A 26,313-nucleotide genomic window follows, 5' to 3' on the forward strand; every position below is an offset into this window, starting at 1 on the left:
GATTATGGGGTTTTAGAGGGATTGACCGACGACAACGACAAGCTTCTTGCTGTCTCCAGTCCAGCCTATCTTCCTCCTGCAAGCAGTGACTTAAGGTTATCTCTTCCACCTCCTCCTCGTTTTCTTTTTTCTGATTTGAAACAAATTCAAAGTTGCAAACTTTGAAGAAGAAGAAATTGAATTGTTCTATTCTTCTTGTCTGCAAATTCTTGAAGTAGCAAAGAAAAAATGAGAGCTTTATGCTTTTTTCTTCTTTTTTTTTGCGATTATCAATTTTGGCTGTGGTAGTCTAGTGGGTTTATGTGTTTTCATCAATTCAGAGCTTGAGGAAGTGAATGTAAAATATTTTCTTATTTGAAGCTTTTGATTTTTGGGTTTTTGATATAGTGCAAGAATCTTTCAAGTGGAAATAATTCATGTGTTTTATGTTGTTGTTCATGGTGTGTGCTCAATTAATCGAGTATTTTGTGTTTAGAGATTTTTCATTAAACAATTGGTTGAACTTGCCGGTGTATTTGATTGCATTTAGTGTCACCTGCATCTTATAAATTTAAGAATTCCAGACATCAAATAAAAAAAATAAAAAATAAAGGGAATCTTCAACTCCAATTTCTATGATGTATTTGATTGCATTTAGTATCACATGCATCTTATGAATTTAAGAATTCCAGACACCAAAAAAAAAAGAGGGGGAGGGAGGGGGGAGGGGAATCTTCAATTCCAATTTCTATGTTAATTTAAATTTTAAGCTTGTATTTTTATTAAGTCTCACTCTCATCCAATATTATTATTCAATCTAACTTAATTCTTAAAATTATTCCAGCACGTTACAAATGCACATAATACCTTTTTTTTCCCCTTGTCAGAAAGAAATCTAAGTTTGAATATCTCACATGTGGCTCGTGACTAGGACCAGTAGAATGTTCCAGTACGGTTGCACGTGGAATGGCACGTGCAGAAATGGTTGTTTGATGGGGGTGATAAATCAAAGAGAATTTTAACGAAAAGCTCACGGTACTGTTTACTTTAATGAAAAATTACATTTTTACACTAAAAAGTCAATTCTGATACTATTTACTTTACCTTTTATTTTATCTTTATCAATAAAACACAAAATTTACAAACATTTTTTATTAATTTTTTTAAATAAAACCAAAAGATGCGAACATCATGGGACATGAAGGATATGGATGAAGCCAAGCGAAAAGGTCTGACAGAGCCATGTCGGTATCTTCAAGATCATGGTTCCCAGTCAAACTGTAATATGCTTCATCCGCTCATCTTTTGCCACGTACTCTATGTCCGTTGGAGTCACGGTCAAATTGTTTGACCAGTGACTGGATATTTTCACACACTTAGCTTTAGATGCATCGACGGTAATGGATTAAACATCAAAATTATATGACACCAAATGTATGACGTCCCGTTAATTGTGTTTGACAGCAATTCATCGCATTTGTGACGTCGAACCATAAAAAACTATGATATTTTATGTCAAATGTACAAATATGAGAGAAAATGAATGAGTATAGAATCACCATAGTCCTTAATAAATCTAGTTTAAAATGTTTCAGGTATCGGTTTACGAATTGTAACGTAAAATTCACATACCTTTCGGTTTGCATGTATATTTTTAAACATAGAGGAGATTCAGAAGTCCGAATTATTCCAATACTCATTTCAGATAACTAATTAAACTAAAAAAATTATTCTTTGTACTTTTACCCAAACGGTAGAGCCAAAAGGAAAGTGTTGACAGGCACCATGTTGATGAATGCACATTGTTCTTGGCATGACTTGATTTCTAGATTCGAGTTGTAACTGTGGTTCCTTGTCATGATTGAAGGTATTTTGAGTTGAAGAGTTTTCGGTCTCCATGGTTTTCTTTTTTGAATGAGAAATAGAATTGCACATGATGCTGGATGAGACGAATTTTATGTTTGTATTTCACATGGTATGTCTTAGATTTAATTTCTAATGCTGGTGAATTACATGATGATGATCAGAAAGATGCTGAAATGTCTCTGCAAGTCTTAACGGCTCTCGAAAATGTAGATTGCTATGGCAAAACTACCAACTGATCTTTTCTAAAATGATAAAAATTATTTGAGTGGACAACATTGTGCATAAAATTCTCCTTCTAACACGATCTAATAAATTGCACATGTAAACTTCCTTGTGCACAAAGGAGTTGGTCGCATGGGTTGGCCCTCTACCCCATTTGCCATAACTAAATACCACCTACCATATAATTAAATTTGTGCATTAACGTAATACTAGATACACACTTTTTTTTTTTTTGTATTAATACATAAAAAGGAAAAAGAATTGACCTTCTTTTATAAAATATAATAAAAGTCGAATTTTTATCGTGAATACATAATGCATCACAGCTAAGATATTTTGATTCTCAGCGTATGAGAAATAAAATTTTGTTGACTGTGACATGATCATGGGATAAGTCAACGGTAAATAATGAGGAGGGAATAATGGGTATACCAATATCTTGTCCCTCTCTCTATATATGGTAAGGTTGCTTATCCTCTACTGCCTTGTAAAGATGCCCTTTCCTAGAGCTTCTCAAGAACCCTCACAATACATATAGCCCAACAATTCAACCAAAAATAAAAGAAGATATATTCCATCCTTCCAACTTAGTAATTTTCATGGCTGCAGAACCCTGCTCATCATCACCATCAAGTTCCTCATCATCTTCAAACCTGAGAATCACAGTTGAAAGAAACCCTTCTGAATCTCGCTTATCCCAACTGGACATCAAGTGCTGGCCCAAGTAAGTCTCTCACCTCCCCTCCTCTCACTCTCTCTCACTCAGAAAATCGAGGATTAAGCGAGATTAGCTCTTCAGTGCCCCCGAAGGCACAAGGTTTGCCACTCTCAACTCCCAAGACGAGAGGACCCCTCCACTCTCTCTCTCTCTTTCTCACTTCCTATAGAGGATTAAGCGTGATTAGCTCCTCAGTGCGGTCAAAGGCACAGAGTTTCCATCTCTCTCTCTCTCTACAAAATATAACGTGGTATTTATTTATGTTTTTGTTTTTGTTTTTGTTTTGGGATTATGAATTCACAGATGGGGTTGCTCGCCTGGGAAGTACCAGCTGAAGTTTGATGCGGAGGAGACGTGTTATTTGTTGAAGGGAAGAGTGAAGGCGTATTATCCAAAAGGGTCTTCGGAATATGTCGAGTTCGGAGCTGGAGATCTTGTCACCATCCCAAAGGGACTCACCTGCACTTGGGATGTTTCTCTTGCTGTTGATAAACACTACAAATTCGAATCCTCTTCTTAACCATTATTATCATGAATTAATCATGATTATTGTCTTCTTTTGCTCATAAATTTCAGATTTTTTATTTTGTTTTGTTTTTATTTTTTCTAGGGTTTGTGAATTTTTAGAGAGAGATCGATATGTTCGAGTAGTAGTCAAAAGGAAGGAAAATAATTCGTCAATGCATGTCCCATTGGAACCAACCCTCTTTTACGTATTGGCTATCAGCTTTTAAGGCTCCTTTGACTGGTCAAATAGGATTTGTTAAAAAAAATAAAAAAAATCCTCTTTTGTGGGCAAAGATTTAGCGATCTGACTTCTCTGCTCTTCCAGTTTTCATACTCTTATCACCTCCTATAACGTTAATATTTTATATCACTATTGATTTTTGTCTTAGTATCTTTATAAAAAAAATTAATATAAAATATTAACGTGATTTAACTGTGATCACATAAAATAAGAAGAGATGAAAATGTATGGGAATTGGAAGGCAGAGAAGCCAGGTCCATGATTTAGACACCCGCCTGTTCTTTTGAGTTGGTATGATCATCGAGTTCAAATCTTCTGCAACCGTTTTTCTACTAGCGGAGAAAATTAGACAAATCAAACTTAGAATATCGGATGCAGCCATGCATGGTTAAAATGCTTTAAAGCATTGTCTTACAAACAAAAACAATTAGGAAATTGGTTAAGATTCTTATTTGCATGTGCGACCACAATTAACAATCTCGACAAACAGTCTGACAACACAATGTATCAACTCACCTAGCAAGAATATATCACCTTAATTCACAAAAAAAAAAAAATTAGAAATGACAGATCAATGCAAATACGTATGATTTCGTTAAGAATATAATCACCTTAATTCACAAAAAATAAAAAATTAGAAATGACGGATCAATGCAAATACGCATGATTTCATTAACAACTTGACAACCTAACATCTAGCTAATCAATACAAACCACTAATCTTAGTTTTGATAAAGCATTAGACTTCGGATCCCATTCCTTTTTGTTTGTTTAGCCGGACATGATGCTGTTTTGTGCTACTTTCCACTGTGAGCAGGTCTAGTATAACTAGCTGGTGACGCAAAATAATCATACAGGATTTTTGGGCTTCTTTCTTTGAATTCTAGACATACAAAAGCAGTCCCCATATCAAAATTGCACTTCACAATTTGATACGGTTACAGGAACACAAAATCGGCTTAACGGTCTCTTAATTGATCAAACATGGTTTTATGTACAAGCACGAAACTTCAATCTCGCTTCGCCATCACCCGCAAAAATGCATAAACTCTGCCATCAGCCTCAATGAAGCTGGTTGTGCCATCTTTCAGGATCCCCGACGCCAGCTTCCGCTGCTGATTAGATCTATGGGTTGAGAGAAGCACGCATAGGGTTAGAACCATGTGGCTCCAACTGCAGAAGATGTTTTATGGATTTGCTTTCCCAATATCTACATTTTCATGGATCCTGCAACCAAAACACCATTCAAACAAAAGGTGTAAGGTGGACGGTTCTCCCAAAACACGGAATGTGCACTGCTCATAAAATCTGGATTGCACCAAGTATACTAAAAACAATCTCGGTTGGTAAAATGCATTTTGTATGGTCCGTAGAGTACTCAAAGCAAGAATTCAAATCATGCAGGGAGGCGAAAATGAGATGGTACACGTTCTAGTCTAGTTTTTAGAACTTAGCATCTTCTGAATTACCAGACATGGAAAATATAGAACAAAACCAAATACCAGTACTCAAACCCTAATGTATTACAAGCCAAACAAACGCAAATACATGTCAAATTTTTAAGCCAATTTATACGATCCAAAACCATCTCCATACAAAATGTTGACCAAATCCAGAACTCTAACCAGTTAAATAAATAAATAACCCTCAATCTATCACAATTTATCATACCAGTTATACCTCCCCTCCCCCACCCTCCAAAAATAAACAAAAGAGAACAAAAACCGATAAACACCCAAACCCAAGTTTGCAAATGAATATAAAGATAAGCATGCAAACATTGAAAATATAGGAAAATACATCTACCTGAAGGAAAAAGGCTAGGCTTCTGGAGTTTATAAAAGATGCTCAGCAAGCAATTCTCCGAACCATTTCCCTCAACATCTGAACAGAGAATAGGGATTCAATTCTAGCGAGATTATTATTATTATTATTATTGTGAGAGAGAGAGAGAGAGAGAGATGTCAAAGTGAAGTTCCAAAAATAGATTGCATGCAGTGAATAATTGGGTCCAAATAGGTCATTTTGTTTGTTCTTGTTTTCCTTTTTCGGGGTAATAAAGATTCCATATGGTACGACCATACAGCCCATTTGATTTCAGGCTTAAATCATCCTTTTACGCATTTATATCCAAGGTCGTAAATGGATGACCCAACACCCATTTATTCAGAGCAGGTAACTGGTACGGGCATATATATCAACACGACAATTGACAACAAACATTATATTTTTTTTCAACCAACACATAAACACCAACTTTTATCATGTAACAAATGTAAAGATCTTCAAATGGTAACATTACGACCTGCCAAACCCGGCAACCCAACTAATGACTTTATTGACCCCTTATAATGACACAAGGAAAACTCAACAAGAAGCATGAAAGGAAGAATATGCTACAACCTTGCTGACTATACCGCAACAGCCGTATTTTCCTCTGTAAAGTAATTTGGTCCAACGAAGTTTTCATCTCGAGCACCATGAAACTGGAGTACCCTAAGCTTCCCTTCCTGCAATTCATGAAAATTAGCATCGTAAATGGGCAAACAAAACCTTCCAAAAAAGAACAAAAGGGCAGTAGATTGATCATTGCAAGATTTCTGAAACATCAGAAGCACACCTTGGTCCCATAAACCAGACCTCCACCAGCAAAGGGATGAAAGCAAGCAACATTAACCTCATCCTCTGCACTGGGAAGTACTCTCACAAGTTCCATATCTGAAACTCTGTAAACCTAAATAAAGAAAGAAATGACGGTAATTTAAGAGTCCAACAAAGTAAAACTTTAACAACAGTAGTAAACAACATGCCAACTGAGAGAGTGCTGACATATTAATTAAGCACACAAATCTATCTAAAACCCTGTAGACCTAAATAAAGAAATATATGTGGTAACTAAGAGTCCAAGAAAGTAAAACTTTGATAATAGTAGTAATGATCACTCAATTTTGAATTTTTATAATGAATCCAGTCCATCACTCTTTGTCATAAACACAGAAAAAGAAGTCCAACCATTGTTCCTTCACAATATCACCAAATAGGCATACTATTACATTCCCTAAAGGAAGACTATTCAACTTTTTATGCTTTCTAACTTATATGTCTAAAAAAATAAAGCATATCTCAACGAATAGTACTTTTTGCTAACTAATACTTTCCCAAAGAACAAACACGAAGCAGAAAGTGAGATAAAACATTTTCTACTCAGTTGCAGGACAAGAAGGAAGACTCTGGAAGCTCACCTCAAGAACAGTGTAAATAGGTACAGTTGTATCCCCATCAACGACAATACTTTTAAGAAGAGAACCATGGCGGCGACCATAGGCCAGTAATATGTGCTCAGACGTGGGGGAGAACTGCAGGCACAACATAATGCACAAAGGCTCAACTCAAAAATATCCTTTCCACATCGAAAGCAAAAGTACCAGTAGTTGCAAATTACACTAAATCAACTATAAGTACCAAAGGAACAGGCACAAATACAGTTTATTGTCAGTGGCAAATGACAAGAGAGCTAAACAGCTTCCGGAAATAGACATAAGATTAAACAAAAAAGAAAGTCATTATCCAACCTAAACGTGCATAATTGTCAACCATGAATTTCGACCTTATCATACATAGAACAACAGGTCAATGATCCAAGTCATAGTAGAAAATGAGCCCAAGGTAATAAAAGCACGACACAAGGCACCAGAGCATAAATAGAAACAAAAGCAAATGGTAGTCAAATTTTCTTTGAAACTAACTTGGATTGAAGTCAAACAATGTGCCGCTCTAATAGCCCGAGAGACAAGTATCAAACCAAATCTGCACGAGATAATAGAATAACTCATATATAAGATGTTGATAAAAGAATAAAGGAAATAAGAAACAGTTGACAAAAGGATTAGAAATTTACGTGGCCTCCTCAATTGAATATATGCGAAGCTCATACATAACTTGGTGAGCTGAGATTGGGTGCCGAGTTGGGGATGTTGGAATTCCAGAAACCTGATGAACTAGACTTTGTAGTCCAGGGTCAGCTTCCGTATGAGGAAGCATGCATGCAACACAGGCAGCTAAAAATCTCCCACAGGGGGAGAAATGAGCCCCCATTTCACTGCAAAAGCACATGCAACACAAAGTTGTAATAAAACATAATTACAAGCTGAGCAGAAAAAATCCTTCAATTGCATCTGATTACAATTGTTTTTAATATAGATGCGAGTGCTAGAATATATTGTAAATTTGTAATCAAATACTGAAGCCATGTAGAAGAATGAAGAATATTGTAAAGGAAAACCGGTAAAAGAAACGAAATAAAGGAATACCAAAGATGTTCACATACCTGCAAAGAACAGCATGAGGAACAATTAAACGACATCTTTCAGCATTCAGCAGAGCAGAAGGATTTTTTATATCATGCGACCATACTCTTAGTTTTACAGTGCATGGTAATTCTGCAGCTGCTGCTGCTGCCATTAATGTATCAATATCAGACTGGATTCGACTAATAATGGGCTGTGCATCATTCTCATCGGGTTGGGTACTTAAGGAAGCACTATCCCCTGATTCTGGTCCAGAGAAGTGGAAGTGCTGATAATAATGCTGCAAGCCAGATCTTCCAGAAAGCCCAGATACACTGGTGCTTCCTGGCAATGCTAAAGAAGCTGCCACATCCGCCACGTTATGAGCAGACACTAAACTAGAAGAACCCATAGGCTGAGCTAAATTGTTAAGCCCACCATGTTTAAGAGGAAGCATTGAGGGAAAATTAGCTTGGCTTTGACCTGTTAACCACCCTTGGAGGAAAGGTAGCTCCCAGAATGCAGGATCTCTATAAGGAAACGTTCTATGAGGTTGCCCAAATTCAGTAAAACCAGGATGACTTGAAGAATTTTCAGGTACTCTATTATTCACAGGATCTAAATTAATCCAGCTTCCATGCTGGCTTCCCCCTACAGCTGGCATCTCATCAGTCTCCATTGCATCTCCTTTGTGGTCACAAGCATCACTTCTCGTTCCATTAAGGAAATAATTATCTGCATTGCCTTCAGCATTGTGATTGGAAACAATTGGAGCTGATGGAAATGTCTCCATTTGAGAAACTGTGGTAGCATCCTGCTCTGCTGCATTTACATCTGCTTGAAACTGCATTGAAGCAGAAGTGACTTGCATGCTATTTGATCCAGCAGGTCCGTTTTCAGGCTGCATTACTATTCTTGAATCATCTACATATGGCGGCACGAAGACAAAAGGCAAGGACATAAGTGGTAGTTTAGTAGCCAAACTAAGACGTTCACTAGAATCAATGTTTGCCACAAAAACAGCAGGAGATGGACATTGCATGTAGCCGGGAGATTTTGCTCGAGACATTGAGGAATCTGAAGAGTCAAGATCATTGACCTGCATATCAGTTTAATAATGTAACCTATACGATAGCAGGAATGAAGAATCACTTAAATGCCCTCTGGAAAATTACCTCAGCAGTTAAGAGAAACGGAGCAGCTTGGGGGTGAAAATGCACTGCTCGAAGGGAACGCCTTGTTTTTAATACCATGTCTGGAGAAGAAGGTTCCCCATTGTATTTCCATGTATACAACTGAAGCCAGATTTTCTATGTCAGTGTTATCAAAATATATATCCCATTACTAACCATCAATGATTGTATGATATACTAAAGAACCGTAATAAAAAGAATCAACACCTTGTGTCCTGATGCAACAGCTAGGAGTTCCCCTTTGGCATGAAAAGCAATAGATGCAATAGGTCGATCTGGGGAGAGAATCATAAAGGGATATGAACTATGTCAGAATTCTAAGAAAAATGTACAATGTAAGAAAGCCTACTAATTTAGTAAGACACTGAAGTTTCGGAGATTACAGAAATCACGAGAGGCGATACAATCTGATGTGTTTAAATCCCATAAGCGAACTTCATGATCCAAACTTCCACTAGCAATTATTTCTGGATTCAAAGGATGAAACCTAACCTGTAAGAATGCCATTAGTTACTTCCACATCAAAATAATATTCACAATTTAGTGGTTGGATTTTACCCGTACCAAAAAACACATGCCCCAGAAGCAACTACCTAAACTATTAATTAATTAATTAAATGTTAAACAATTTGGACCAGCTAATTGATATATCATATTTCAAATAAATTGGATAAGACTATTTAATTTGTATCTGTTTTTGTTTTCAGCAGACTTCCATTTACATAGATTTTACCCTTAGCTAAATAGTTCATAGAGAAAGATGCAAATATTAGCCAAAAAAAAAAAAAAAAGAAGAAGAAGAGTAAATAGATCTGCAATTGCACAAGTCATACGTACCACCCAAGGTGTCCTTCTATGGCCGCTCAAAACCTTTACGCATCTGCCAGTTTGGCAATCAATTATCTTTACAGTGTGGTCACCACTGAAAGCATGAAAAGATTTCAATTAGAGTCAAGATAAGAAATAAGTATTCAAATCTAAATAAGTGAACAAGATCAGAAAACTTACTGTGTAGAAGCAAGTTTTCTTCCATCGGGGCTGAATGCTGCTGCAATGGTTGACCTTGGAGGAGGCACTAAATCACAATACTTGGCTGACAAATGCCGCAGCGACTCTGCTTCAACCCTGAAAGATCAATGAAATACAGATTCAATAAATACAGCATGGCATCTTTGATAACCTAATATAAAAGGTACAAAAGGTCTCACACTAAAACCTGCTTGAAAAAACTTAAAAAAGAGAACTGTTGGTACCATGAGCGGAGGCCACGTTTCACATCTCTGATTGCTTCACCCTTAGGCCCATAGGTGGAACTAGATTTCCTATTAGAAGTTTCTCCCCACCGCCTTGTGGGCACATGTTTTGCTCTAGGAGAAATCTCCCTCCGTGCTATCAAGGCAACCACATTTCTGCCACTGAAAAAAAAAAAAAAAATTAAGAAGTTCACTTATTCAGAAGGACATCATATGAATAAAAACATGTCTCAGGGTGGCATTTGGATATGTGGGTGTGATTTTTACCGCAAACCGTTGAATTAGACTTTACAAAAAGTAATATTATGATGTTGTTAGTTACACATAAATTTCACTATTTAGGAAATCCAAAGTGTTCAAATAATCAAGGAAAATTTATTATTTCACATCCACCCTCTAAATCGTTGTAATTTTTAACATTGTGTTTTCTTCTCAATTAATGTATCAAAACTCTTTCTTTATATGATCTTATAACATTTCATACCAAGCATTCACATTCGGTAGTCCAATCCAAATCTCTCATTTTTCCCTATTCCCGGAATCCAGAGTCATAGCTATATAATCATTGATTTCACTACTAAAGCGTACAAGCGGTCCAAGTCCATCAGTACTTGATCCTCAACACTGAACCGTCCTATGTACTCGAGCCTTATTTCATAATTCGAACAAGCATTTCACACAAACTAAACGAAAAGCCACATTGAACTTTAAATCTATTAAGTGCAACCAATCACTACACGACGTGATGAAATTCATATAAACAAAAACATAAAAAATGAATTCAAAAATCCAACTTAAACTAAACACAATGATTACCGGATTGTAGATTCCTAATTACAATAATATAACTCAAATCCAACACTTGCAAGAAATCAAATTTAGCTGAATTCCAGAATCCGAAACGCATATGGATCGAATTACAGCAAACAAAAAAAAAAAAAAAAAAACCCTAACGCAGAGGGTTTCGAATTCTGACCTGCAGTGATGATGCTCGGCGGACAGCGATGGAGAAATCGGGGTCTGATCCAACGGTCGCGAAGGTCCAGCCATCATAAGATCGGACTTCATGGGAATTTAGCCGAATTTGCGACTCCAATTTCGGAATTTCAATTTTGAGGAAGAAGAAGAGAACGAGAGTCCGTGCCTCTCTCTTTCCTATGTTGTGCTTGCTACGTTCGTTTTACAAAAAGGCCGAACGCGCAGTCGTTGCTTTTTTTACCAAAATGCCCCTTTTTGATTCCCTCCCGTGCTTCCCAACCGTCCATCTGAGAGGGTTCGTATGGCGCCACGTCACCGTCAAATTTTTCAAATTTTAAAAATCAAAACGTTGTGTCGTTTTTTCTCCCTCTCTCAGACCATCTCCAATGGTTGGGCTAAAAGTCAAATTTTTTAGCCCGAAAAATTTCGCTTTTAGCCCAAAAACAGATTTTCTACTCCAACTATTCTACCTTAAAATTTTAGCCCGGAATTATTAAAGAATGAATTTAGGCTATTTTTTTTGTTAAATTAAATTTTTAAAAAAAAATAAATATGTAGACTATCGTAAATTAATTTTATGAACATTTTAATCTAAAAAAATTTAAATTCCGATAAATATTGGGTAAAGTCCACCCCGATTTCTGGGCTAAATGTCGGGGGGAATTTGGCATTGGTTTAGCATTTAGCATTTAGCTCAAAATTTCCCCTTGGGTTGGAGTGCGTTTGGGGGGTAATTTGGCTTTTAGCCCACCATTGGAGTTGGTCTCAATGCATTGATTAGAGATAAACTTGGGCCATCCAATCACATACTGCCTGGCGTATTAACTTTTCGACACAAAAATAAAAACAAATACTAATGAAGATCGACCTGGAATTTCAAACAAGAAAAATTGCACGGTTGATTTAAATACTGTTACAATAACATCTTGTTGAAGTTATTGTCAAACCAACTTCCAATTGTTTGCTTCGGTCTTGAGAGTGTTATGTTGCTTTCTTACTTCTGGTTTTGGGCTGTGAGAAAAACAGCAAGCTAAAAACAGAAAAAAGGTTTTTTGATCTCAACAATGCCCTATCACTGGGTACATTAGATTTGGTGGGCACGGCATAAGTTCAGTTATTAGTTCGCTTCTTACCACCATATGCGACTAAGATCAAAACTCACATAATCAACTAGTTCTTAATGTAGCAACATATCACGTAACGAGTCTAGTTTACAATATATAAAAAAATTTAAACTTACTTAGGTTTGTCTTCCGCCGCCCTACGGGCATGGTTGTCTCTGAGATTTCAGGATCCTGTGCGAAATTTATAAAAGGGCCCCTTCTTAAGATAATTTAAAAAAAAAAATAGGACAATGTATTGATGTTAGAAATTTATAACTTGAATCAAAACAGTCACTTAGTACTACAATCTAGTGATACTTCGATTTGTGAAAGTGAGAGGTCTTAGGTTTGAATATCGTTAAAGGCAAATTTGAACAACATTATTATGGTTGGCCAATTATGAGGCTTAGCCCACTTCCCCATCCCGTTAGCGTAGGTAATATCGTTTTATTGAAAGGAAAAAAAAAAAAAAAAAAAAAACTTAAATCAAAACAAACTTTAGGATTCACCTGCACCTCAATCTTAAACAACCAAGCAAGAAAAAAAAGGCTTCAAACACTCTTAACTTCAAAGTTTCACTTAAATACATAGCATTATTATATAATAAAATTGAAAAATAAAACATTTTTAGAGTGTTGTTATTGGTACTTTTTGTACGGAGTGCATAATGTGATTTTAAAGAATAAAAGCATTTTTTTTTAAAATATATAGCATTATTACATGTAATTTTTTTTTTTTTATTACATCGATATTTTTACATCAAAGGAAGAGAAAGTTCGGCTAAGCCATACAATGGGTAGCCTAATTTGGTATCGAATTTGGCATCCACGAGATTCGAACCCAAGACCTCTCATTTCCAAGTGAGGACGAATACTACCAAACCGTAGTACTGAATGGCTATTACATGTAACCTTTAAACGGCAAAATTTTTTAGGGGCTCCTTCAAATATGTGTTGGTTTGTTCTCATTCTCGCCTGGCCTCTTCAGGTCTTTTTCTGAACCTGCCTTATGGTGATTACTGTGGTGATCGTGGTGGTGCTGACTTTTTATAAAATTAAGCAGGATCTCAAACTGGAATGGTACACCAAAATTTTCAAAAAACATATATATTCACACTCATTAACGAATAGGAGCTTGAAAAGAACAAAAGCCATATATACAGAGCGTGACAGGATGTAAAATTGGAGATGTGATCTTTTCAACTGAGCTTCTGAGGTTGAATCTTATGGCTGGTTTGGTATTGCTGTGCTTTGAAAAAAAGCTGCTTCTGTTGTGCTGTAAAAAAAAGCGGCTGTGAAAAAAAACCAGCAGAGTGTTTGGTAAATTTTTTTGTGAAAGTGCTTTTGGAAAAAAAAGCAGTATGATAGTGTTTGGTAAACTTTTATGTAAAACAGCTGTGACTGTGTAAAATGACCAAAAAGGGTATAATACTAGATGTGCCATTAATTTAATTTTCTTAACCAATAAAGGTGAATTACTAAATATACTTTATTTGTAAAACAAACATATTTATAAACTTTATCTTAAATATTAATTAGTATGACAAACTACTTCAATTGAAATATTTTAGACTGAATAGTTAGAATTCATTAGTACAATATTGTTAATGTACTTAAAAAGTCTAATTAGATACATTCATCAAATTTTATTATTAAATTTAATCAAATACTAATATTTTACCTTTTTTCTTCTTTCTAGAATCATCTTCTTTCAACTTTTTTTTCTTTGTTCGACATCTTCTCTCTATCTAAACCTCTCTTTTTCTCCGCCCACTGTTTACCTCTCTTTTCTCTGTACCTCTGTCTTCTCCCATCTTCCTTTTTTCTTCCGATCCACCTCAAATTACTCTGGCCTCCTGCTTATTTTTTAAAGTTTGAAACTTTGTATTTATTTTGTTTTGCCTCAAAGAAAACGGCATGGAGCGGGTGCTGGAGCTGCGGGTAATTGGAGCGAGCTAAAACTTTGTATTTATTTTGGAATTGAGGGCTCGAGGACTTTCTAGGAGAGGGCACAGAAGTGCTTAGGCTTAAAGCTGTGGTGTGGCGTTGGAGAAAGAGGTGCAGCGACGGCAGTTGTGCGGAGAGAAACGAAAAGGAGGAGGAGGAAGAGGTGCAGCGGCGGGAGGGAAGAGGGTTTTTTGTGATAGAGAAAGAGAGAGTGCAGAGTGTAGGATCGGGAGAAGGAGAAAGGAGAAAGGAGGGGGCAGTTTTGGTAAATTGAAAAAATTCATTAATGGGTACTGTAGCTCCGCGTTTTGGAAAAAATAAGCGGCTTCTGGAAGCTGCAAAATGCAGCTTCCACTTTTTGGCTTTTTTTCATGTGAAACTTTGAAATTAAGCTGTTTTGGGATGTTTACCAAACACCAAAATTCTTATCAGCTTTTTTTCATGGTAGCTTTTTTAAAAAGCACCTCAACCCCAAACTGGGGCTTATTAGGTCGGCTCGATCCCCATATACGGATGGTATGATCATCACTTGCCGATGCCAGCATCTGCGGTCTCTTATGATTCCAACTCACACACTTCACAGTCATTGAATGCCCACGCAAAACCTCTATCGGCCTAGAATTTCTTCGGTTCCAAATGTATACCTAGACAAGATAATGATTTTCACTTTGTGAGGTTCCATTTGGTTCATTGGATACAAGAATGATTTGTATCTCAGCACATGTATGGGCAAATTCTCTAATTTGGGAAGCATACCTGTGAATTCTCACTACCACTGGCAATAAATGTGCTGTTCAATCCACCGAAGCAGGAGCGTATCACATACTTGCTCTGCTTGTGGCCCGTAAACTTCAGCGGCTTCTCCCACTCCCCAGCGACATCCCACATATGAATCTCCTGGCTATTTAGGTTGACAATAAAGAACTTACTGTCTCCAGAAATTGAAAGGGATGTGATAGAATCGTCTTCAGAAACGACACGTTCTGCATTTGTTCCCACATTTAAAATTCGAATTTCTTTATCAGAGAAAATGCTGATAAGATTTTCCCCATCTGGTGTCACAGCAAGATCTAAAATCTTGGGCATCCTCATCCCTCTCCATGCTTTCAACTCGTTGCCATCACAATCCCACATGTAGATGCCCTTTTCAGGGTCGGGACTGCCACACACAAGTCGCTTTGAGTCGGGAAACCAAGCACATGAGCTGACAATGAAGCCGAGATCCCCAAATGTATGCTTGCATGTACCTGTTTCCACATCCCATAGTTTGACAACTTCAACATTTCCACATGTAAGCAACTTTGAGTCATCGGGGCTCCATGCTAGAAAGGATACCGGTTTCTGGTGACTCCTCAGAGTATGTTGTAATGTCACCCTACTGTCCTCCAGCACCTGGCAAGGTGGTATGCAGTTAAGTGTCATTTTTTGCTATCTAGATTACAAGTTTCTCAACATAAACAACTCTTTAAGCATTCAGTTTATACGAGCATGAAAGTTGGATTTAAAGTAATAATCATATATGTTAAGATCCTATATGGCATTTATATCCGCTTCGCTTTTTAAAAACTATATTAACATCGGCATAATACGTTTGGGAAAAAGTAAATGTTTTCACTGAATTACCAAAATTTAACGATTAAACAGACACCTCTTGGATCATGCATTCGTCCACGTGACACAATATAGTTTTTTCTGTTATTTTGACGTAGCTTAAGAATAGATCCTTCCTAAAACAGAGAAACTATTTTTCATTCCTTATCAATTTTAAAGAGTACTAAAAGCAAGATTTTCAATGATCTTGAAAAAAAATCTCCTTCCCATTGTTTTCCTAAATCTGCAATAGTTCTCAAACAAATCCTCTCTTCTTATTTTTCCTTCCATCTGATTTTTGTCGAGAGTATATTATTGTTATATGAGCGGTGTCAAGAACCCTAAACATATACTTCTTATCCACAATTTCTTATTCATGAAGGCCACATTTCCACCAATTAAGTAAACTATTGTGTGGGTTAATATTTAATCAATGAGAATGAAACTTTGGTACCAAAGCAATATTCAATTAGTTGAATAAATAAAATTCTTATAAATTCTAATACAAATCACTCCGGATACAATTCTATGGTACCTTCCATATGATGGCCGCGCAATCACTTGATGAAGAGGCCAAATACTCCCCGTTATTAGAAAATTGTACAAACCAAACTTCATTCTTATGCTCAGTCAAAATCTGCACCAGGTGAAACATGTGTTCATGTGTATGTCAGTCCTCCAATAGAAGAACATCTGAGCAAACAAAAGTAAAACCCTCATAACTTCAATTTCCGAAACATAAACATTATTGCCGGCAAATCACACCTGAACAGTTTCAGTGGGGATCTGATCCCTACCACAGAAATGGTCAGCATAAAGTGAAACCGCATCCGACAAATTGTGATACATACATGAATCAATCTGGGACAAAACAGCAGTTTCAACCAGATGTTCCAACCTGTTCTCGGGCAGTGTGATTGGTGGAGGAAGCAATTTTTCTAATTCTTGCAATAGTTTTTTACGCAACTCACAAACAGCAATATCATCTATTTTGCTCTGCTCCATTTCCTTCGATGACAGGATACTGCGAGCAAGCTTATGAACTTTCCCTCTGTCTACATGTAATGTTGACACCTCTTTCTGCAAAATGGCCAGAGCCAATTTGTCATCCCCACATTTCAAAGACTCCAAAAGACATTGTTTGAATACAAGAAACAAAGCAGCAGCTCTCGTATCATCTGTCAAATCACTGATGGTATTCAGGGTATCAACACAACCATCCCAATTCCCACTTGATATCTGTGATTCCAGCATTTGAAAATCATCGGATTTGCATGAAATGCCAGACTCCAACTCCAAGCATGAAGCAGACTTCTCATAGCCAATTGAAAGCAGACATTGAATAATTATCCTTACAAACTCATGTTTCCTAATTAGGCCTTTTGAGCCAAGCCTAGGCGAACCCTCCATCAGCAATGGAGTTCGGGAAATCCTAAGATGGTTTGATGAACTTCCTAGCCTTTTACAGTCTCCCCATTTCTTCCACCAGCCATGATAATCACAAGAGAAAACAAACACTCTGTCAATTGCCAAATTTCACACCTACCATCTCGAAGTGCCAGTAATGACAAATAGAAGATTACCAAAATAACCAATCCCGAAAAGAATTCGACTTTATATCTCTGAAACCAAATACCCGAACCTATACAAGTCAACTGTATAGCTGGGCACTCTGCGGAAAAGCTCCCTGAAACCCTAAACCTCCAATTTCGTAATCAAACAACAAAAGCAGCAAAACCAACCAAAGTTTAAACAAAAGCGTACCAACTCAACAGAAGCTCTCAAATCCCAATGCCCAAAAGTCCTTATTGAGAAAACACTTATATTCTGCAGAGAAGCTCCCTAGAACCCCAAACCCCCAATTCTGAATTCAAACAGCAAAAGCAGTAAAACAAACCAAATCTCAAACCAAAACGTACCTGTACAACAGAAGAGCTCAATTCTCAATGCCCAAAAGCCCTTTCTGAAAAAGCACTTATACGCCAACTGCAATTACCAGCTTTACCACCATAACCCACAAGCCCAAAAATACGGAAACCAACCCAAAAATGGTATCCAACCGAAATGGCTCAATACCCAAAAACCTTCAAATGGTAGTTAAAACAAACCGCCATGGCTGACGATGCTAGTCGTAAAAATTCAACGTACCCGGAAAAGCTTCGAGCTCGAAGAAGAAGAAAAAACGATAATTCGAAAACCAGTATGAATCTTTGGCGGTGGGAAGATTGGATTGGATTGGATTGGTGGGGAGGAAATGGAAGAAGTAGTAAATTTGTGAGGGTGGATTGGAATTCTGGGAAGCAGTAAAGTGGCAGTCAATGGGAGAGATCGACAGAGTGAACGACTACGAGAAAATATACAGAGAGCAGAGAGATCTATGGAAGTACCTGAAAATCTTGACACGTCTTTCGCCGACGTTTTGAGGAAGAAAACCGGGTCCCAGTTTACCAGTTTATCAGTTTATCGTCTGGTTTTATCCAACGAGATTATAAACGGCACCTCGTTTTTGGTTATATTCAAAATAATTGGCAAAACATAAAATATTAGAAAATATATTTTATATAAAAAAATTAAATACTTAGGTCTCGTTTGACGGGTCATATAGGTATCGTTTGGTATGCAGACGAGACGGGACGGAACGGAATGGGACGGGACAGGACGGGAGATAGAAACAAGGAGGAAGAAGAAGGAGACGGAGATGTTATAATTTTGTGTTCCACATATATGGAACGAGTCGTTCCAGAGGGTGAGGTGGAACAAAAATTCACCCAAAACTCGTCCCGTAGAACAGCTCGTTCCACCCGTTTTAGGCGCACCGAACGTGGGACGGAACGCCTTATCCCACTCTGTTCCGTCCCGTTCCACGTACCAAACAGTACCATAAAGAACCGAATATGATTAATAATACGAATCTGATCGTTTGGTGTCCTCTCGTATTAAATAATTAATTTAGTCAGTATGCTTATTTAGTAGGGGTATACCTGCATAATAAACCCTTCCAAGGAGTCCCTAGGACCATGACTTCTTGGCGCGCGCTTTTTCTCCTTACGGCGGTGGGGATTTGGGGGAAGGTGGAGATTACGGTGAGAGTTACAGAGAGCTTGAGGAAATCGAAATTGGGTTTTGGGGTTTTATCGTTTTCATCATCATTGTCAGCGAGTAAGAGGTGGGAGGAGGAGGTGGAGGAGACGGCGAAGGGAGGGAGGGGTTTTGACGGGGTTTTGGTGAGAGGTATTGGTTTGGGTTATGGGGATAAGGAAGAAGATGAGCCTAGAAGGCAATGGTAGTCCACGGAGCTTTTCTCTCTTTATCTCTCGCTTCTACATTTGATTAAGCGAAGGTTTTGTGGACGAAAAGGTGCGACTTCATTTTTCAGCTTATTCTCTTTAGGGTTTCTGTGAGGGTGTTGGGGGGTGCAGCAGAGAGATCTGGGGAAGACAAGACTAAAGAGATGATTTCAATTTTTTTTTTAATTTTATTTTAAGTTTGATTAAAATAAAGGAAGATTTTGTTTTTTTCTTTTTTAAATTTGACCCATTTGGTGGTCGTGAATGTGTAATTTTTTTTTTCTTTTCCATTAATCATAAATTTTTTTCTTAAAAGTAATAATACTTTAAATTCCTTCTATCCGATATAGTGTCAAACATAGAATAAACAATACGATTGTTAGTTTGATACTGTACTAAACATCAGATAATTTAGTCAGTACTATTCAATGACTATTTATCCTATCCGACTGAAATAGTCAATACAGTCTGAGTTGCCAAACGAGACCTTAATGGTCTAAAAAATGTAATATGTTATGCATGACCTATGATAAAATAAAGCTTAGGGAGTGAGCTTAAACAAATGCCATTTTTGTTATATTTGATATTGTTATCTAATATTAAGCTAGTTATATTTTCTTTTCTTTTGAAAGTGAACACGATAGCTTTATTGAACTTCAAGTGAACTACAATTTTGGAAGAAGACACCTGTTTAATGATAGTACGAGGATCCTCAAACCAAAATAGGAAATTACCAATTGACAAACCAAACTTTGCTAAACGGTGTGTCAAACCAAACTTAGTTATACTTGATATTGTTATGCAATTTTAACTCTTTCGATCACCTTATTAATTTTTCATGAAGTCGATACATTATCTGGACTCGTCCATTACAATCATCACATTACAATGAGCAATCATTAAACTTTAATAGTTCAAAGACAAACAGTTATGACATGTCATACTATCCACATAAAATTTGGATTATACATGTGCGTGTGATCGCCTACAATTTTCATTTAAAAAAAAAAAAAAGAAAGAGAAGAAGAACATGTACAGTTAGTTACGTGAGACCATATGTTCTACTTCTTCGGAACAACGAATTTGATAATAAATTGTACACTACTGGCACTAGGGGTATGTTTGCTCTGTCGATTCATTATGGAGTGAGTCGGGCGCTCCGGGTATTACAATAACAACATGACAACATAGGGTGCTTGCCAACCAAATTCTCAAAACCACTATGTTGTCGAAATCCTAATGGGAATATGCGATCTCTCACACATTCATGTAACGCAATTTTTTCAAGTTCTAAGCTGATGTAATAGGGCGCAAGGCCTTATATGTGACTCCATTTGCTATGGTGACTCAGATAGTTAGCAAAGCACTCAAACTGATTCCTAAGAGCTTATAAATAGGTCTCTCTACTCCTCTCAAATGGTTAGACACTCGAAACCCTCTCAAAATACATAACCTAACATCTGTCACTCATTTCTAACTTTACCGTCATAGCACTTTCAATGAGAATAGCCTCCTGGTTCTTGGTTTTACGATGGTTTTCTTGTCTTTGTCCTTGCAGGTTCACTCTGGCAACATGTGCAGAATTTGGTTTAACAAATTATGTTGCTAAAGTAAACAATAATCGAAACATTTTCTTAAGTATCAAATCATCTCCAAATAAAATAAGATATGACCATTAATCCATTAACCGAATTATTTGACGGATGTATAGGCATAAATACAAATTATTTATATGTTTGGTAAGATGTGATGGTTAAAACCATCGACCAATGTAGTTATAATTGGATAAAGTTCAAATTTGAATCTTTTGAAAACATTTGCTCCACCATTTTCGATCAAATCAAAACATAATTGTCTCCAAATAAACAATTAAATGTCAAAGATAAAAACAGAAATCAGGTAAAACGGCCGCGTAACTCGCGTTTCGTTAGGTAGGACCCTTCCCAGACACATCCCACCTACTCGCACAAATTTGCCGCGTGGATCAGACGGCCATCATTCAATTTTACCGAAGCCAGCAGGCAGCAATGGTGCTGGAGCGCTACTCACTCTTCACTCACAGACAGCAGCAATAAAGTCTCCCCCACATCATTCCCACTGTCTCCTCCCTCCTCCCTCCTCCCTCCTCCCTCCTTCCTCCTCCAGATCTCTCTCTCTCTCTCTCTCTCTCTCTCCACCCACATTCTCTCTTTACACCTCCGCCTCCGCCTCCGCCTCTTTCTCTCCTTTTAGATCTTTCCACCGCGTTTCATGGATCTACAGTCCCGACTCACTCCCCCAGTCTCCGCCTCCAATTCTCTCTCATAGGGTTTAGTCGCCGCCACCCTTTCCACTGTTTTTTGTAGCTTAAAACCATGCAGTCTCTTGCTCAATGCGACGGAGAACCTGGCCGCCGGGTAATGCCTTACCGGAAACCTAGAAACCTCAGGCGACTTCTCCACTGACAGTCTCTCGAGCTCCAAGGCGGCTGCTTTTGACGATGTTCTGTGTGAATTTCGACAATGCGAACTCCGATTCTGCTTCTGCTCTTTGTTCTCCTCCTGCTCAGCTTGATTTTCTGCTGCTCAGGTTAATATTCAGCTATTTATACTGTGCATTGTAGTCAAATTGTGCTTCGGTGTTTAGTTTATGTGATATTATTAGCTTAAATCTTCGGTTCTTGCTCGAGAAGTATCGGCGTATGCAGAAAACTGACGTATCTGTTTTTTTGCAATTTTTTGAATTTCATACTATTTCAGGCGATTTTTCTCTAAATACTTACTTGTCTCCTTCCCAATTGCCAAACCAACCGTTGTCTATGAAAGATTTCTCAATCGAACGCGGTAAGGATGCTACTATTTGTGCATAATTCATTTGCCAGGCTCAACCTTAATCAGTACAATTTGTTAGCATAAATATTGTCTGTGATGAGCATCCTTTGAGGTCGACAATCATGTAGTTCTACTTATGCGTGGTCTTGCATATTCACCGGTGTTCTAGTTATACATCTTGTCGTGTCAAATTTACTTCTTATGACATCTATGCATATATAACATGTGGATGACATGGGTTGCCCCACTATTTGCAGCAAGGTCAATTTTGATGAGTCTTCCATTTGCTTCAAAACGATCCAAAACATGGGTGGTCAAGCCTTCTTTGGGAACCCTTGCACCTGCACCTGCACCTTCCCCAATTCATCTTGGTATGTATTATTTTCATACTATGAATACCTAGATGTTCTAGTGTCGCTGACCTTATAGTGATATTAACTTATCAATTACAGGTCCTAGCGGTTCTCCTTCACCACATCGTGGTCATCATCGTCATCGTCATGTGAGAGTGGAACCCCATGCTGTTGCTCCAGCACCATCAAGGGACCCAGGTAATTATATGCGGTTTGCGATTTATCATCAATCACCGTGCAGTCAATGCCAGGTGCCACTCATCTGTTACTGTTGAGAATTGTCCCACATCGGTGAGGGACAAGGTTTGCTATGTGCTTATATGGTCTTGGGCTACTCTCCATATTGCCAATTGGTTTTATGGTGAAACCTCCATTTCATCAGTTACAACATGCAGAAAATCAGTAGATATCAGTTGAAATTGTTGAATTTCCAAAAAAGTTGTTTAATTTCTATTATCAGCGCAATGGGGTGGCCAAGAACTCATAAACTGGCCCAACTAATCTTCTAGTCCCTTGTAAAACCATTCCTCTGCCAAGGCAATAGTTAAATGTTTTAGACGTTCTAATTATTCAATACAACAAACTAATGGTCTATTTAGTTGCATATTTTGGAAGATCAGTTTGAGGCTTTACCTTGTCTTTTCAAAATTGGAAAGAAAATGTTTGAGGCTTTACCTTCAACTCTGGGTTGGGGGTGCTGCTGGTAACTCTTTAGCACAGCGCTGCTAAAAAAAGGGACTTGGATTCATGGAAACCAAAAATTTTTGTTTGTTTAACCATGACATGACAAGATTATTTTACCTCGGAATATTGTTTCTCTTGGCAAGTATCTTACCAGTTTATTTATGTGATCATGGTACTTCTGGCAGGTTGTGATCAAATTTGTGTAGAGCCACTTACAGCATCTCCATTTGGTTCACCTTGTGGTTGTGTGTATCCCATGAAAGTCAAACTCTTACTGGACATAGCTCCTTATGCTATTTTTCCAGTAATGAGTGAGCTAGAGATTGAGATTGCTGAAGGCACATATCTGACGCAAAGTCAAGTGAAAATAATGGGTGCAAGTGCTGATAGTCAAAATCAAGGAAGAACAGTGGTGGATATTAACTTGGTTCCACTAGGCGAGAGGTTTGATAATACCACTGCGATACTGACATATGATAGATTTCAGCATAAGAAAGTGCCTCTAAATTTGACCCTTTTTGGAAACTATGAAGTGGTATACATTAGTTATCCAGGTACCGTCCTCAATTCTCATGCTAATGTGTTGGCTTATCATTTCAATGTTGTTTGAGGTTGACACTGAAAGAGTTATAATCAGGGATACCTTCTTCACCACCATATGAGACTTACAATGGGCATGGTCCAGCTGGAAGTGCTGGAGGTCTCCCTATCACCGCAGAATTTGGCGGCAAGAACCAGAGGATGAATATTAAAACGATTATGATTATTGCTTTGTCTGCATTTGTACTCCTGGTGGTTCTCCTTGGGGCTATCTGGGTCTTTGTGCAATGGAGGAGAGTTGGAAGACCATCTAGCGCTGTTGGTCCTGCATTCACATCTTCTGTTCACAAAAGATCTGGTAAGCATGTGGCTTTAATAAATTTTGAATTCAGTCCCATGGTAAATGACTTTAGACTTAGTGGTTGGATATATGTGTGTAATGCAGCAGGTATCGGGTCTATCTTATCAAGTAGTATTGCAAGCTCCACTTCGGTGTCCCTAATGTCCACCATGGCTACTAGTATTCTCTCTGTCAAAACATTTCCACTAGCTGAGCTTGAGAAAGCAACAAATAAGTTCAGTTCCCAGAGGGTTTTGGGAGAAGGGGGATTTGGACGTGTTTACCATGGAATTATGGAAGATGGGACTGAAGTTGCAGTCAAAGTGCTTACAAGGGATAATCTTAATCAGAATGGAGACCGTGAATTCATTGCAGAAGTTGAGATGCTAAGCCGATTACACCACCGTAATCTTGTGAAGTTGATAGGCATTTGTATTGAGGGGCGGACTCGCAGTTTGGTATATGAGATTGTTCGCAATGGAAGTGTTGAGTCTCACTTGCATGGTATATTTTTCTTGTCAACTTTGATCTCTTTTGGCTTGAAGTTATTTTTCTGAATTAGAACTACCAATCCCACTCTAAATATTTAACCACAGTGCATCAACTAACTAGATGTGTGTTATGATTGTTTTTCAGGCGTTGACAAGGTAAATGGACCTCTTGACTGGGAAGCACGGATGAAGATTGCCCTTGGGGCAGCAAGAGGATTAGCATATCTTCACGAAGATTCTAATCCTCGTGTTATTCACCGAGATTTTAAGGCTAGTAATGTTTTGCTGGAAGCCGATTTCACGCCCAAGGTTTCAGATTTTGGGTTGGCTAGGGAAGCAACAGAGGGAAGTCATCACATCTCTACGAGGGTCATGGGAACTTTTGGGTAATTATAGTTGCTTAAGCTATCACTATTTCAGGATTTCGCAAAGCTTTTTAAAGTGCACTGTTTTTCCAACATTTTCGTTAGGCTAATATGGTGGTGATAAACACACTTAAGCTATATAACAACATAATTCACTAGAAATTTGGAACCTTTAGTGAATAATGATACTTAGGGAACTAATTTAATTAGAGTTTTATATCCTCTGTCCAGATATATGTAAAAATCCTAGTACTATATTTTGGTGACTGATGAAATAATGTTTGCTTTAATAGTCTTCTCTTGACCAAAGTGATAGATTTTGCAGGTATGTTGCCCCAGAATATGCAATGACAGGGCACCTACTTGTCAAGAGTGATGTTTATAGTTATGGCGTTGTGCTGCTGGAACTTCTCTCTGGAAGAAAACCGGTTGACATGTCCCACCCTCCGGGACAGGAGAATTTAGTAACATGGGCACGACCATTGCTAACGAGCAGAGAAGGTTTGCAGCAGTTGGTGGATCCTGCCTTGGCTGGGACCTATGACTTTGACGACATGGCTAAAGTGGCAGCCATTGCTTCCATGTGCGTTCACCCTGAGGTGACCCGCAGACCTTTTATGGGTGAAGTTGTGCAGGCTCTAAAGCTGATATACAATGATACCGATGAGACTGGTGGGGACTGTTATAGTCAAAAGGAGTCTTCTGTCCCAGACTCTGACTTTAAAGGTGATCTTGCTCCATCTGATAGCAGTTGGTGGAATGCTGGCGGACTCACTCCCCGGTTAAATTATGGTCAAGCATCTTCGTTCATCACAATGGAGTATAGTTCTGGACCGCTTGAAGATATGGAAAACAGACCGTTTTCAACTTCAAGTCTGGTAGGGGATGAGATATCTTTACCAATCAGACACGGCAACAGGTCTGGGCCATTGAGAACAATCCGAAGCAAGCCAGCATTCTACAGAGTAAGAGGAAGTAGGAGTGAGCACAGTGGACTGCTTCCCAAGCAGCGCGCTTGGAACAATGGCTTCTGGGTTTGAACAATGTTAATTTAATTTTTTGCATTTTGTACAGCTCAAAAAGGACCTGGATGGCTTTTGAGTAAAGCCGTCGGTGTAGATTAGGGTTGGAAAATCCTGCGGATTCCATGTTTGGAGGGCGGAGAGAGAGAGGAGACGACTATTGGCTTCTAATTTTGGAATTCTTGATTCATTTGCATACAAGTTGGATGGAGAATGTAAGTTCAATGCCCTATTGATATGACAATTTTACCCCCTTGTATCTGTGGCTAGTTTGAAGATGAACCATACCACAAAGTCTTGGTTATTTTTCTTCTATAATTTTTCTTCAATGGCATGTATCATTGATTGATATGAAAAATGAATAGTTGATATCGAAAATATAGGATTCAGCATTTGTGGAACTCAAATCTAACGGTTAAAACACGAAGCATTGAAGCCCGATCATTTTTCGATGGGGGTGTGATATTCACACATTATTTTTTACTTTTTACACACCGTTTTAATTTTCGACTGTCGAATTATAATGAATTGAAGAAGAT

General features: G+C 37.9%; 4 protein-coding genes across 8 annotated transcripts; 2 read left to right on the forward strand and 2 right to left on the reverse strand.

Moving 5' to 3' along the window:
• The first annotated feature begins 2,542 nt into the window (after positions 1 to 2,542).
• LOC137726911 (uncharacterized) lies at positions 2,543 to 3,487 on the forward strand. Its single transcript, XM_068465862.2, has 2 exons — positions 2,543 to 2,791; positions 3,089 to 3,487. The coding sequence occupies exons 1-2, from the start codon at positions 2,667 to 2,669 to the stop codon at positions 3,303 to 3,305; spliced, it is 342 nt and encodes a 113-aa protein (XP_068321963.1). The 5' UTR covers positions 2,543 to 2,666; the 3' UTR covers positions 3,306 to 3,487.
• A 687-nt stretch (positions 3,488 to 4,174) lies between these two features.
• On the reverse strand, positions 4,175 to 11,473 carry LOC137726839 (uncharacterized). Its single transcript, XM_068465794.2, has 15 exons — positions 11,242 to 11,473; positions 10,266 to 10,427; positions 10,021 to 10,137; positions 9,850 to 9,934; positions 9,396 to 9,504; positions 9,220 to 9,287; positions 8,995 to 9,114; positions 7,861 to 8,918; positions 7,432 to 7,632; positions 7,280 to 7,340; positions 6,776 to 6,889; positions 6,154 to 6,267; positions 5,937 to 6,043; positions 5,340 to 5,417; positions 4,175 to 4,760 (listed from the first exon to the last, which is right to left on the reverse strand). Exons 1-13 carry the CDS (start codon positions 11,331 to 11,333, stop codon positions 5,945 to 5,947), a joined length of 2,400 nt encoding a protein of 799 aa, XP_068321895.2. The 5' UTR covers positions 11,334 to 11,473; the 3' UTR covers positions 4,175 to 4,760; positions 5,340 to 5,417; positions 5,937 to 5,944.
• A 1,963-nt stretch (positions 11,474 to 13,436) lies between these two features.
• Positions 13,437 to 18,343, reverse strand: LOC137725859 (transducin family protein / WD-40 repeat family protein). 4 transcript variants are annotated; one of them, XM_088694315.1, is made up of 7 exons: positions 17,802 to 18,343; positions 17,466 to 17,577; positions 16,648 to 17,361; positions 16,418 to 16,519; positions 15,049 to 15,684; positions 14,775 to 14,936; positions 13,437 to 13,568 (listed from the first exon to the last, which is right to left on the reverse strand). In XM_088694315.1, exons 3-7 carry the CDS (start codon positions 17,290 to 17,292, stop codon positions 13,545 to 13,547), a joined length of 1,569 nt encoding a protein of 522 aa, XP_088550441.1. In that variant the 5' UTR covers positions 17,293 to 17,361; positions 17,466 to 17,577; positions 17,802 to 18,343; the 3' UTR covers positions 13,437 to 13,544. The 4 variants fall into 4 exon arrangements, with proteins under 4 accessions (XP_088550441.1, XP_088550443.1, XP_088550442.1 ...); XM_088694317.1 differs by lacking the exon at positions 17,466 to 17,577 and having other exon boundaries at positions 16,648 to 16,962; positions 17,802 to 18,298; XM_088694316.1 differs by lacking the exon at positions 17,466 to 17,577 and having other exon boundaries at positions 17,802 to 18,271.
• A 2,816-nt stretch (positions 18,344 to 21,159) lies between these two features.
• On the forward strand, positions 21,160 to 26,035 carry LOC137725955 (receptor-like serine/threonine-protein kinase ALE2). 2 transcript variants are annotated; one of them, XM_068464801.2, is made up of 9 exons: positions 21,160 to 21,737; positions 21,908 to 21,991; positions 22,237 to 22,350; positions 22,432 to 22,530; positions 23,202 to 23,570; positions 23,654 to 23,914; positions 24,002 to 24,400; positions 24,533 to 24,773; positions 25,078 to 26,035. In XM_068464801.2, exons 1-9 carry the CDS (start codon positions 21,671 to 21,673, stop codon positions 25,790 to 25,792), a joined length of 2,349 nt encoding a protein of 782 aa, XP_068320902.2. In that variant the 5' UTR covers positions 21,160 to 21,670; the 3' UTR covers positions 25,793 to 26,035. The 2 variants fall into 2 exon arrangements, with proteins under 2 accessions (XP_068320902.2, XP_068320903.2); XM_068464802.2 differs by having other exon boundaries at positions 21,198 to 21,737; positions 24,005 to 24,400.
• The last annotated feature ends 278 nt before the right edge of the window (positions 26,036 to 26,313 follow it).

This window comes from Pyrus communis, chromosome 5 (genome assembly GCF_041283825.1).
Source record: "Pyrus communis isolate YQ-2024b chromosome 5, ASM4128382v1, whole genome shotgun sequence".
Taxonomy (NCBI): domain Eukaryota; kingdom Viridiplantae; phylum Streptophyta; class Magnoliopsida; order Rosales; family Rosaceae; genus Pyrus; species Pyrus communis.